Here is a 13,243-nt window from a genome sequence, read left to right on the forward strand (position 1 = left end):
TGTAAGACACGGGGAGCCAATGAGGGTGGAGCAGGATGGGCGTGATGTGCTGTCTGTTGCGAGTGTGTGTAAAGTCTCTTGCAGCAGAATTCCGAATCAAGTGGAGCTGTGATAAACGTTTAGAAGGAACACCTACCAGTAAGGAGTTTTAGTTGTCCATGAAGAATGTAATAAAAGCCTGGATGTGTTTCTTAGCATTAGAAAAGAAGAGGACTGAGCAAACATTGGATATGTTACTGAGGAGGAAGTAAGAAAGTTTCATAATGTGGTATATGTGGGTAGAATGAGAAAGGGAGGAATCAAAATTGAAACCAAGATTCCTAGCAGAAAAAGAAGGTCTGATGATATCATCACCAAGTGTGATTGAAAAGTAGCTGGTATTGTTGAGCTGAGCCTAAGTGCCAGTTAGCATGATTTTGGTTTTGTTGCAATTTAATTTTAAACATTACAATGATATAAAACTAATAGAAATTCCTACCAACCTCTGTTTTGAAATAAAGTTAAATGTTTTTTTCAAGTTCAGGGTTAATATGTGCCGTGCAGCTATCATCCCCATCTAAGACAGGCTCCTTGAAACCCTACATTAGAGTTGGAAAATTAAGAAAATGGATGGATGCATGCAGATCTTTCTCTCTCTCTCTCTAAATTGGTATTTACAAAATGTAGTGAATGATTAGGTAATGTAGAAAATCAATGTATTATTTAAGCTGAAATGATGGTATTAAGTGTTCTACATCGAAGTCAACATTTTATAGAAGCCTTTTTGGGACGGTGTTTTTTTTTTGCTCTGCCATCTCTCCAAAATTGTCTGAAATCTGACTTTTCTTTTAGTGTTTAAGTGCTGCTTTTAAATTCATGTTTTATATTGTCATTTTCAAGGAAGTACACTTTCTTCTTTTTAAACTATAGACAAGTCACTTTAGCCTTTAATTTCATATTTTCAATTGAGCATTAGCTTCTTAGAATTATCATAATTTTGTTGACTCCTAGAAGTGTCTGTTAATGGTACTGTAAAAATGAAATAATTTTTAGGTGATTGTACATTTTCCTACAGTTGTTTTCTCTTTTTTTTTTTGGCACTTTTTACCTTAGTGAATGTAAACTCTCTGTCCTTGCTTAGCAGTTAGGGTGGTAACATAATGCACTGTTTCTACATACCTGGGAGGTTTAGTTCATGGCCCAAATATACCTCCTATTAATCTTGAATATATTTGTTTACAGAGTATGTTGCCCTTCAGCTATACCAATTTTGTTTAGATGTTGATATTTACAGTCCTTTATGAAGATTTAATTACTTGAAGCTCAGGCTGGTGCATAATCTGGAAACTACAGAAGAAAAGAGACTACTTTGACACTATGTGTAACATAACAGAAATTCTAATTAGATCATGGCAAGTAGCAGATGGTCAATTTGTATTAAACTAACTTTTGTTACATATCATCAGATGAAGATTTTGAACATCCCCAAAATACTACTGTTAAATATGTTACCAGTAATTGTGCTACGTTTAGCTTTAACCAGGTTCCATTTGTTGTGCTTACGTTTGAATCGTTAAACTGGATTCAGGCAAGTCCGGCACCTACCCAGCTTTCTCCCATTCATACATTTAACCACTTATGCTGTGTCACCTTTTAGTTTCCTTTTGTGTCAGATCAAAAGATTCAATTCCTTCAGTCTTTCCTAAACCGCATATATCCCACATTTCTGAAATTAAATCCTACAGAACTTTCCTGGATCTTCTCTGTTGTTACAGTATACATCTTAAAAAAAGTCATGTTAATATTAGGTTTTTGTTTTTAATAGGACTTGAAAGGAACTTTGGCTCAAGAGCTGGACTTTGAGAATGAAGGCAAGAACTCTGAGCGGTGTGCTCAGGACCTGAAACATTTTAAGTTTATTGTCATTCCCAAAGTATACTGGGATAAGACCAGTAAGGTGAGGCCATCTTACTTCTATGTCAGTTAGATGTCTTTTTAGACATCTTTTAGGTTTATAGTAATTCCTCACTTCTGAGAGCAAGTTGTTATTGGTGTAACATTTTAACAATGTTGCACCACATTTACTGAAATTATAAGAGTGTTGGGAAATGTTACTTTTAAAAGTAACTAACTTACTTTTTTGGAAGTAATGAGTAATGTAACTATATTACATAGTCATTTATTATAAAATGTAATTTGTTACAGTGTCTTATATATTCTTCTTTTGTGTGAAAAACTGCTTCTTTTACTAGCCAATATTTGTTATTAAACCCTAAGCCCATATATGGACCTCCATGAAACTGACTAGAATCTCAGCCAAAGCTGAGCGTTTTCTGGTGTTTTATGAATACATGTAGCCTTTCATGGGCTGTGAAATAGATAACATTTGTCTACTTTTTTTTTTTTTCGTTTTTCAATATTTTTATTTTAACAAAATAAGTATTTCATTGTGTTCCCCTTTTAAGGGTAAGCTGACTAAGTAACGGACGTTACCTTTAACATGTTACCCACAACACTGGAGATGAATGGGCAAACATTTAAAAGGATTACAAAAGTGGTGCCAAGGGTGCCAAGACACAAATACACATGGACACTTGCTCATACTTAGTGCCACTTGCTGCCACCAGAATCCTCCTGTTTATATAAGGTCCTTTCTGAATGTTTGTCTTGAAGTTTATTTGTATAGGTTTTGCCAAATTAGTCCATCATGTTGATTTTGTTATTGCAATAAATTAGAGTATCAGAGGTATTCCAACCATTTATATGAAATATGTTAAACAGGATTTTTTTAAATTAAACATAATTAAAAACAAAAATAAAATTTGGGAAATGGAATATATCTTCCTTTAGATTCTGTGAATGAGCACTTCTGCAGTAGTTACAGATAGAAACTTCTTAAATGCCATCAATATGTTTAAGTAAAAACATTTTATTTTTAAATTCTGTATTTACAAATAACTACCAAGGAATGTTTGCTCAAATGTTTTATTCTTTTACAGCGAGTTCTAACGGCAGAATATTACGAAGGCTGTAAGATTAACAATGTGGAAGAGATCAAGAAGCAAGGACTGAGCTTAAAGGATGTGGGTGCCAAGATTTTGTTTGTTTTTCATTTGCTTGCATTTGTCATTGCCTTGTGGGTATTTGTAAAAGCTACTGTAATAATTTAAACATGAAGTTTGAAAATAATAGTTTCCTCATCTTGGAATGTGACAAATGTAGTATCCCACCATGAAAGGTTTTTTTTCTCTCTAGCCAAAAACCCCCAAGTACAGAGTCACAGTTCGATGGAGCCACTCCTACGATCAGAAGGAATAGCTCTAGGAGAATACCAGTCCATCACAGGACACTGTCACACACATGAGCACACACGCTTGCTCATATTGGGTCATTACAGAAACCAGCATACATGGAGAAATCTTCCAGTTTGTTTTTTCAGTTTCTCGTCTCCTCCATTTTCAAATCTTCTTATTCAGTTGATGATTGTGTGAGAAGCTGTTGTATATTCTGGGGTACAGCACTAGATGGGACACCAGCGCATTTTCATATATGAACAGCCACAGTCTCACAGAAAATAAGAAATTTAGTGCGGTCAGTTAGATAAATAGATAGATAGATAGATACTTTATTAATCCCAAGGGGAAATAACACGCATATCTAGCAGAGTTCATGGAGAAAACCCACCCAGACATCAGGGAATCTTACGAAATTCATACAGGCAATGTACCTTGCGTTTGACATCCCTGCTTTACATTAATAACATCAATAACAAAATTAAGTTTCTTTCTTTTTCTTAGACATCTGAAAAACTGATTCAGACATTTGCTGAGCAAATATTCTCCACAGGGTTTATACATGCTGACCCCCACCCTGGTAATGGTAAGATAAAACTTTTGTTTGTTTGTGGCTTACAGTAGGCAAGGTTTCTATATCAACAATAATGCCAGTTCATAGGCTTTTATCAGTTTTTGGAAATGAAATGTGCAATACAAGCATAATTTATGAGAATAGCGACTACAAAAGGAACGGTAAACCCAACTGTAGAGTTCCTGTCTTCTTTCTGTATGGTGGCAGCTCCAGGACAGTTTCAAAGTTAGCTGCAGTTCTGTTTTGTGTCCCAATTAGAAAAAAAATGAAAATCTGGGAATCAAACAACTGAGCATTGCTCCGGAAAAATTGTGAAAATAATATAAACTGATAGGCTCAGTGAGTTAACTTATGAAATGTCCCATTATTTATGTTCATTTGCAAACATCTGTCTTGAATATAGTAATATATTTCATTAGTATTCTCAAAAATAAAATGATTTACAGTACAGTAATGTATTCACATTCACTTTACAATCCCAAACACACTTCACAAGTAAAAAGTATCATATTAATTTTGAGTTCACTTTCCTACTATTTTTTATAGTGTGAAGACCTTATTTAGTGCATTTCTTTTTTAGTGCTTGTACGGCAAGGTCCAGACAAGAAAGCTGAACTTGTCCTCTTAGATCATGGATTATATGAAATTCTGAGTGAACAGTAAGTATTCATGTATTGTATGCTGAAAGAAAACAAGTGAAGAAAAAAACATCCATCTTCTGAATCTGACAATACCTACTGCATTGAGTGCAGCTTAGGAACCAGCTCATCCCAGGACCCTGACACACTCTTACTAACATTATAGAATTGCCAATTAACTTAACATACACATATTAAAATGTGGAAAAAATTAAAACTCCAGTATGACTAGTAGTGCTAATCACTGAAATTCAGTAAGGATTTTTCACATAGAACTTGCCAGTGACCTTGTTCATCTAATTTTCCCTGAAAATGTGCAATGTGGCTGGCTTACACAAACTTTGTTATTATAGCACCCTATGATACTTTGCAAGGCCACCAAGACATCACAGAGCTGTAGCAGACAATTTTGGATATGCCATCTCCGTTTCATCCTTACCAGCTAGCTGGTTGAGGCCTTCTCATCCTGCTTGAAACCCCCAACCCACTTAGGCCAATGCCCCCATATGTTCATCAGAGAGCTGTCAGTAGCAACAGCAGGGTACATCACCACCAGTAAAAACACCCTGCAGTAAATGTCAGCTTTTCAGCTTAGAAATGTGAAGGCTTTAGTAAAGTGCCCCAACTTTACAGAAAGCAAAAAGTTTCCAAATGCCTGCTACACATTTTGAGCACCGCTACGTCTTTTGAGTCAGTTCTGATCCACCATATACTTTCGTGGATCTTAATCTTCATTTAAGGCCCTTTTTGTTGCTCACAACTCATAAAAGCTTCCTCAGAGTCGATGTACAGGGCAACTGAAAGAGGGTGTCACATTCAGTTGGGGAAAAAGTGACCCAAAAGGAGTCAAGTTCTGTATGGGGCAACAGCTAACTAAGAGCCCACTCCCAAACACTGGCACGCCATTTTAGTGTCCCCAGTTAGCCTAACCTGCATGTTTTTCAGGATGTGAGAAGAAAATTGGAACAGCTTACAAAAACACAGAGACCGTGACAAGAGGTGCGGTTTGAACCTTCAGTGCGGGTCCTTAAGGCAGTGTGTTGCATGTTGGTTGCACTTAGAATTAAAAACTTCACTGTGCTCTGCACACAATATTATTTACTGCTACTAACCACTGGGCCACCCTTGTTTATTATAAGAAAAAAAAAAATTAGCTTACAATGAAAGCCTGTCTTTTGTTTCTGTGTCTAATTGTGTTATTACAATTTGTCTATTAGAATGCATACATTTGGAAATAAATAAAATATTATTTAATAAACGAGATTATAATCAATTTCTGATACTTCTTTATCAAGTGATAGGTTGGCATTGTGTAAACTCTGGCGTTCCATCATCCTAAGGGATAAAGCTGCCATGGAAGCATTCTCTGCTGACTTAGGTGTCAAAGGTAAATGTTTTTGATTTTTAAATAAATATACAATAATTGTGTGATTTCACATCAGACTGCTAATTATTATAAAAATAATTGTTCATTTTAATTGCATGGAATAGTGTTTTGTATATAGGTATTGTTTTTTGCATTGTAATTTAGTGCTATTCATTTTTAATCTCTTTGCTCTCTAATACTCCTTGGCAACCGATCATTCCTTCATCCATGTATCTACAACTCCTTCTAGATTACTTTCTGTTCTGTGAGATACTGCTTCAGCGACCTATTAACATGAATGAGCTGCAGCTGGGAAACATTTTGAGCAGAGAGGAGACCGCCTATATGCAGGAGATGGCAGTAAATCGCTTTGAGAAGATCATGGAGGTTTTGAAGTCCATGCCGCGACCCATGCTACTTGTGTTTCGCAATGTCAATACTGTGCGTTGTATCAACATCACACTGGGGGCTCCGGTAGACCGATACTTGGTCATGGCTAAGAGGTGAGGTTTGCTTATTGACCAAAGTTCATCTCATTTATATTAGTTGAAGTAATCAGCCATACAAAAGGCAGTATTTAATAAATGTTATTGTTTTTCCATGTGATGGACTCGAATGCCATCTGACATTGGGTTCTGCCTTGCACTGATACAGCTGGGATACATGTAGCCCATTTCTCAAATTAGGATTAAGTTAGTTGTATCAGGAGTGTATAATGGATTCATAAGGTCTTCAGATCCCTTCATATTTTACATGTTTCATTATGTTGCAGCCTTGTGTTAAAATCATTTAAATTCATTTTTTTCCCATGTCAATCAACACTCAATACTCAAAAATAGACTTTATAGAAACTTTTGCATTTTATTAAAAATAAAATACTGAAATATCCCATTGATAAAAATAGTCAGTCACTTTCCTCAGTAGCTCATTGAAGCCCCTTGGCAGTGATTCCAGCCTGTATCTTCTTGGGTATGATGTGACAAACTTCTCACACCTGGATGTGGAGATTTTCTGTAATTCTTCGCTGCAGATCCCCTTAAGCTTTGTTAGGTTTTATGAAGACCTTCAGTGGACAGCTATTTTCAGGTGTCTCCAGAGATTTTGCATTAGCTTCGAGTCTAGGCTTTGGCTAAGCAATTCAAGGACATTCCCAAAGTGGTCTTTAAGCCACTCATGTTTTGTCTTTGCTTGGTGCTTAGGGATGTTGTCCTGTTGGAAAGTGAAACTTGGGCCCAGTCTGAGGTCCAGTGTACTCTGCAGCAGGTTTTCATTAAGATTATCTCGATACTTTACTCCATTCAGCTTTCTCTCAACGTTGTCTCCCAGTCTCTGCCAATGAAAATCAACCCCAACAACATGATACTTCACTGTTGGATGACAAGTGGTGCCTGGTTTCTTCCAGACATGACACTTGAGAACTGGGGCCAGACAGTTCAATCTTGGTATCATCGGAGCAGAAAATCTTGTTACAGCCTAAGAGTTTTTTTTTTAAAACTCCAAGCAGACTTTTATGTGTCGTTTGGCCGCTCTGCCGTAAAGCCCAGATTAGTTCTCAAGTTCTCTGGAGCTCAAACAATGTGACCATGTGATTTTTGTCACCAATCTTACCATGGCCCTTGTCCAGTGATAGTTCAGTTTGGCCATGTGGCCATATCTAGCAAGAATCATTGTTGCTCCAAGCGTCTTAACATTTAAGAATAATGGAAACCACTGTGCTATTGGAAAGCTTCACTGCTGTGGGAGTTGCTTTGTAGCCTTCCTCAGATCTGTGCCTGAACACAATCCTGAATCTAGGGACTGCAGGCAATTCCTTTTACCTCATGACTTGGTTTTAGCCCACCTGTGGGACACTCTATAGATGGGTGTCTCTCCTAATCATGTACAATATAATGAACTGATCACAGGTGGACTTTAAAAATGGGTGTAAAAGCATATCAGTAATGATCAATAGAATGTGATACACCTGAGCCAAATTTCTAGTGTCATAGCAAAGGGCCTGAATACTTGTGTCAATGTGTGATATTTTTATTTTTCTTAACTTTGTAAAAATTTCTAAAATCCTGTTTTCATTTTGGGTTATGAGTGTTGCTTAATGTGGGGAAAAATAATTTAAATGATTTTAGCACAAGGCTACAACATAACAAAATGTGAAAACTGTAGGGGTCTGAATACTTTATAAATCCTCTGTATATACATAAAAACGTAATACTTGCATACAGATGGGCCTTTTCACTACTTTTTGTTTTCCATAGCAAAGTCTACAGAACAGAGGCAACTGATTTTACCATAATATAATTAAGTACTTTACACCGAGTCATTTGAAAGTTCACCATTCCTCCGTCTCCTCTTCTTCCACTTAATAACTGTGTGCACCCAGTGCAGATCCCAGGAACAAAGAGCACAAGGCAAGTTTAGATAATTCAAATTGAACCATTTAGAGACAAGGGAAAAAGTTTCCCACTGGCATGTTTTAATTACTTGGTGACTGAAAATTAAAATTGCCTCTGATTTGTACTGATCTAATTATTGCTTATTAGATATTATTTGACAGTCACATTATTACATTTTTGCTGGGCCTGGCCAGTACTCGGATGGGAGACTGTTAAGGAAAAGCTTGGGTTGCTGCTGGAAGAGGTTTTGGTGGGGCCAGCAGAGGGCACTTACCCTGTGGGCTGAATGTGGATCAGAATGCCCCAGTGCAGTGAAGGGGATACTGTGCTGTAAAAATGGCACCGTCCTTTAGATGAGAAATAAAACTGAGGTCCTGACTTTCTGTGGTCATAAAAGATCCATAAAAAATGGCGGCCATCACATCATCCAGGTTTGTGCTACACATTAGTGGTGGTTAAAGTGGCTCCCTACTCACTATAAAAAGAGCTCTGAGTAGTGAGAAAAGCAATATATAAATGTAAAGAATTATTAAAAAAACTCAAGTCATTTATAGGCAGGAATAATTGTTACACATTTAGAGAAAGGTTTATTACTCTTGCAAACTAGTGAGCTGAGAGAAGCATCTGTCTAGCCAAATGATAATTTATCCCTCACAGTGCTGTGATTTGTATGTCTGTATGAGGCAAATTAAAAGACAAAGAAATTAAAAATTCACTGTTGTTTATATGTGCAGTGAACAACATTATGTATTACTTTGTGTCTGTTCTTCAACACATTACTGGACCCTAGGAAAAGTAACTAATATGTATCACAGAAAGTGAACAGGAGGCATATCATGTGACTGTTTCGCTTTAAAATGCCTGATATCCGGGCATGTAGTTCTTGTGTCATAAGTAAGGCTTACATACTTGCTATGTGACTGCAGAAGTTAGAGTAAACAAAAAAAGCACAAGACAAAGTAATAATGCTACCAATCTTGTAGATATATAAAATATTTCACAAAAATATATATTGCATAGTAATAAATCCTTATGTGTTAAAATAATAGGTTCATACCTCCTTATATGTCTATGTATGTATAAAGGGTGAGACAAAATTGTTAACAAACAATTTATTCACAAAACGTACTTCATATGTGCAAGATGAATTACAGGAATGTCTCATGTACCATATGTGGCACAAAAATGGTCCACAAAAATTGTATATAAGTTTATACATAGCAGTAGTGTTAACATAATTTTGACTCGTATATAATTTTTTTTTATTTCCCTCCCCATTGTTGTTGACAGCGCTGTTAGAGGATTGAGTCGGCTAAAAGCAGAGAAAACCCATGGACTGCTGCAGATTCAGCCAATCAGCTGGTTTAAGATGTTATGGGAAAACATCAAATTTGAATTTTCTTTAAGGTAATTTACATTTCACGTGTTTAAAGTTTAAAATAAATGTACAGTAGTCAGGGAGTGAATGTCCTCTTTTTTTAATGTTGTTCCCCCTACCCTTTTCAGGTCAGAAAGTGTAAAGATGAACCTGACGCGATGGCTGGTGAGACTTCTGATTCGCTTTGGGTTCATGCCTCAAGATGACAGGATCTACCAGTACTTGCTGTAATGTCCGCTACAGAAGCAGCCGTTCATCTCAGGCTTAACCTGTCTGACAGGAACAGCCTGCAAGCAAACTTCATTTCTGTTGTGTCTTTTGGAAAGTGCCATCATTGTTTTACACATCATGGAATCGGCAGCTAAGAATAGACGACTTCCATGTTTGCATTCCACCCCATTACACAACCATGACAAACAGCCTCTTTCTACAGTAGATACCAGCCTGGGGCAGGGGCAGACGCTTGGTACACTCATTTACTTACAGGTGGAACCCAAGGAGGTTAAGCGATGTGCCAGGTGCATCCAGTCAGCTGGGGTAGAGACTGAACCATGCGCTATGTGCAGGACAGTCCAGAACCTTCTCTTCTATTGCACAACGTAAAGCTGGAACTGCTGATGTGGAGAGAATTGAAATTGCCACAGTGAACTTGAAGTAACTTGGCTGACGGGCCAGAGGTCTGGAAAAAGTTCAGACTAGGCCAGGCCAACACTGTACTGGGCTACATAATACATTTTCCCACACCAGTTTCCTAATCATCAGTGCAGAAGACTATATAACCCCAAAAAAGATGAAAGAGAAAAAGGAAATATGTGGGGGGAAATGAATATATTACAAAAAACCGACTATACAAAAATCAACGTGCACACACATATAAACAGTGAATTACTAAAAAAAGATAAACCTAATATGTACAGCAATGTGCAAAAGTCTTAAGCAGTTGTGAAAAATAATGCTGGAATGCTTTCAATGCCAGGAATAGTTTTTATCAATCAATACAATTCTTAAATGGTGCAATAAACTGAAAAAAACAAATGAAATCAGTAGTTGGTGTGGCGACCCCAGAAATTCTTTTGGGTCCATTGGCTCCTGTTTCTGAAGGTCCTCACGTGGTCGTTTTTTCACTTGCCTCAGTTCCACCTTGTAATCCCAGAGTGGTTCGATGAGGTGATGGGTCAGGGCTCTGTGAGGGTCACACTGACTGTTGCAGGATTCCCTGTTGTAATTTTTGCTGCAGGTAGTTTTTTTTTATGATTTCTGACTTTGTGTTTGAGGTTTTTGTCAAGCTGCAGGATGAAGTTGGGACCAAACAGATGCCTCCTTGACGATGTTGCATGATGGATAAGAATCTGCCTGTACTTCTAAGCAGTGAGGGGGCAATCAGTTTTGATCAAACCACCAATTGCATTTGTAGAATTAAAGTCCCAAACCTGTAGGAAACGTCCACTGCGCTTCACTGTTGCCAGCAGACACATCCTTGTAGCATTCACCAGCTCTTTGGTAGATTTCAAACTATCATTCCTCTGTCCACAGCACCTGCTCTCATTTTGTCAGAGCCCAGTGCTTGTGCGGAGGTGAGTCATTTGGGTTTATTTGGAAGTCCGAGGAATGGCTTTTTGGTTGCAAGTCTTTCACAAAGACCACTTCTCATGCTATGTCTCTGGACTGCAGATTGGTACGTCAGGATCTTGGTGGGTTCTGACCGTTTTCTAGATTGTGGTGGTGGACAAGTTCTAATTTCGAAGTGAAAAAAAACAAGCTCTCAAGTGTACTGGTCCAGTGCCGTTAAGATCCACAACGTTGAAGAGACGGTGATTTATTTTTTTTTAGTGGATATTCCAGGGACACACCCAGCCTTGGCCCAACCCTCACACACTCATAAACGGAGACAAAAAGCCAACAGAAATAAAACGGCAAATACAGAATGTATTAATAATAAATGAAAACAACGATTCCACCCCAGTTCCCCTTATGGCGGTTATACATTAAGTACAACAAATCACAAAAACCACACACAGTAAAGTCCATGAAAAAATGGCAAATGATGTAAAGATGAAGGTAAATAGTCCAGAGATCTGCACGTTGAAGGGGAATGTAAAGATAGTCCTACTGGTAATTCCTTCTTCAGGCAAGATGTCGGCCTGAGTTGCCTCGAAAGCTTGCATATTGTAATCTTTTTAGTTAGCCAATAAAAGGTGTCATTTTGCTTGGCTTTTCTCTACATTCATAGTGGCTAACATGGTACAACACCCTAGTACTATTGGTAATTCCTAAAATGGTGAAGATGGGTGGATGGGGTCAGGAGCGCCCCTTTCTTCACAGGATGGCCATGATCCACGTACTGTACAGTCCTCACGTAACAGGCTGACAGTAGACAACCCAGACCCCAATCCAGGACAACATGAGAAGGCACAGGTATCACAATGGAAGGCAGACAGACAGGAACTTTAGACACAAAACACACAATCCTTCTCTTCTTTTTTTGGTAACACTAGCCCCCCTTTTAAATGTCGTGCTGGCCTCTTTGTACCAAACAGTCCCTGTACCCCCAGCAGATGACCAATTGAAGCCACTGCAGAGACTGCTGGGAGTTGAAGTTTCAAGCACTGCTACATAAGTATTTCACGTTTGCTGCACTCCATGGCTGACCACTGTGATTCTGGTCCTCAACCTTGTTTGTTTGTTAAAGCTTCTAGACAGCACATTTAGAAAGACCTGCTTGCTACACAGAAGTACCCCAATGATTCAGGATGACCATTGTGTGTCTTGTTGCCGTGCTGTCTTTTGCCACAGTGTAAGATTTGCAGGTTACACCGCCACGTGTACTGTGGCCTCACCTGCTGGTTGACATTTGCCTGGTATTCCCCAACACTGCTGTTTCTGTTTGAGTTCATCACTTTGGTTAATTGGGCCCATTATTTAGAATTTAAGGTCAATTTACTGGTGGGATTCACATCCACCAGCCTCAAATGAAATTAAACACAACCAACAAGTTCAATAAATCAATTTTGGTTGTATCTGTTCTTAGAATCATTTAAAATAATGAACATTCGCCTTCACTTAAACTACACAAACACATTTTCTTTCATGCACATAACTATACAATTATTTACTTATTTATATATGGTATATATATATACACACACAGAGAAGGTTTACAGTTGTATATGATCACTGTTTATTCTTGTTTTATTATTTTCCATTATTATTTATTTTGTTACACTTGACCTTTAAGTGCCATTCTTTTGAGTTAATAAAGCTGTTGTACAATCATAACCTGCATGTCTGCATCCAGACAACTGTAAGCCTACTTTTGCCCACCCTGTGTGTGTGTGTGTATATACTGATTATTAATACTCAACACAATACTGAATATGTTAAAACAACATACTTTTTTAACACATGTTCAAGAAATATCCCCCCAGCTTAGCACAGTTCAGTAACTTGACCAGACTTGTGCCTCAATCAGTATTTAAAGGGAAAAAACGTATACATTCATACTGTAATAATAAAAAGAAACAGAATATCAGTTGGCGTGCTTTGTTGAGCACATGCTGTGCATAAATCCATAGGCTACCCATGGTGTCCACCTGGGACTTTTAACTGCACCCCACATTGAGATCCT

At 37.8% G+C, this 13,243-nt stretch overlaps 1 protein-coding gene across 1 annotated transcript in view; it reads left to right on the forward strand.

Annotated features, from left to right (window-relative positions):
* Positions 1-11,700, forward strand: part of adck5 (aarF domain containing kinase 5) — a 36,942-nt gene extending 25,242 nt beyond the window's left edge. The window contains exons 8-15 of the mRNA XM_039736751.1: positions 1,805-1,936; positions 2,979-3,062; positions 3,777-3,858; positions 4,427-4,505; positions 5,780-5,871; positions 6,101-6,353; positions 9,531-9,647; positions 9,747-11,700. Of these exons, the coding sequence (XP_039592685.1) occupies positions 1,805-1,936; positions 2,979-3,062; positions 3,777-3,858; positions 4,427-4,505; positions 5,780-5,871; positions 6,101-6,353; positions 9,531-9,647; positions 9,747-9,849 (942 nt within the window). The 3' untranslated portion in view covers positions 9,850-11,700. The remainder of the gene's footprint in view (positions 1-1,804; positions 1,937-2,978; positions 3,063-3,776; positions 3,859-4,426; positions 4,506-5,779; positions 5,872-6,100; positions 6,354-9,530; positions 9,648-9,746) is intronic.
* The last annotated feature ends 1,543 nt before the right edge of the window (positions 11,701-13,243 follow it).

This window comes from Polypterus senegalus, chromosome 15 (assembly GCF_016835505.1).
Source record: "Polypterus senegalus isolate Bchr_013 chromosome 15, ASM1683550v1, whole genome shotgun sequence".
Classification (NCBI taxonomy): Eukaryota; Metazoa; Chordata; class Cladistia; order Polypteriformes; family Polypteridae; genus Polypterus; species Polypterus senegalus.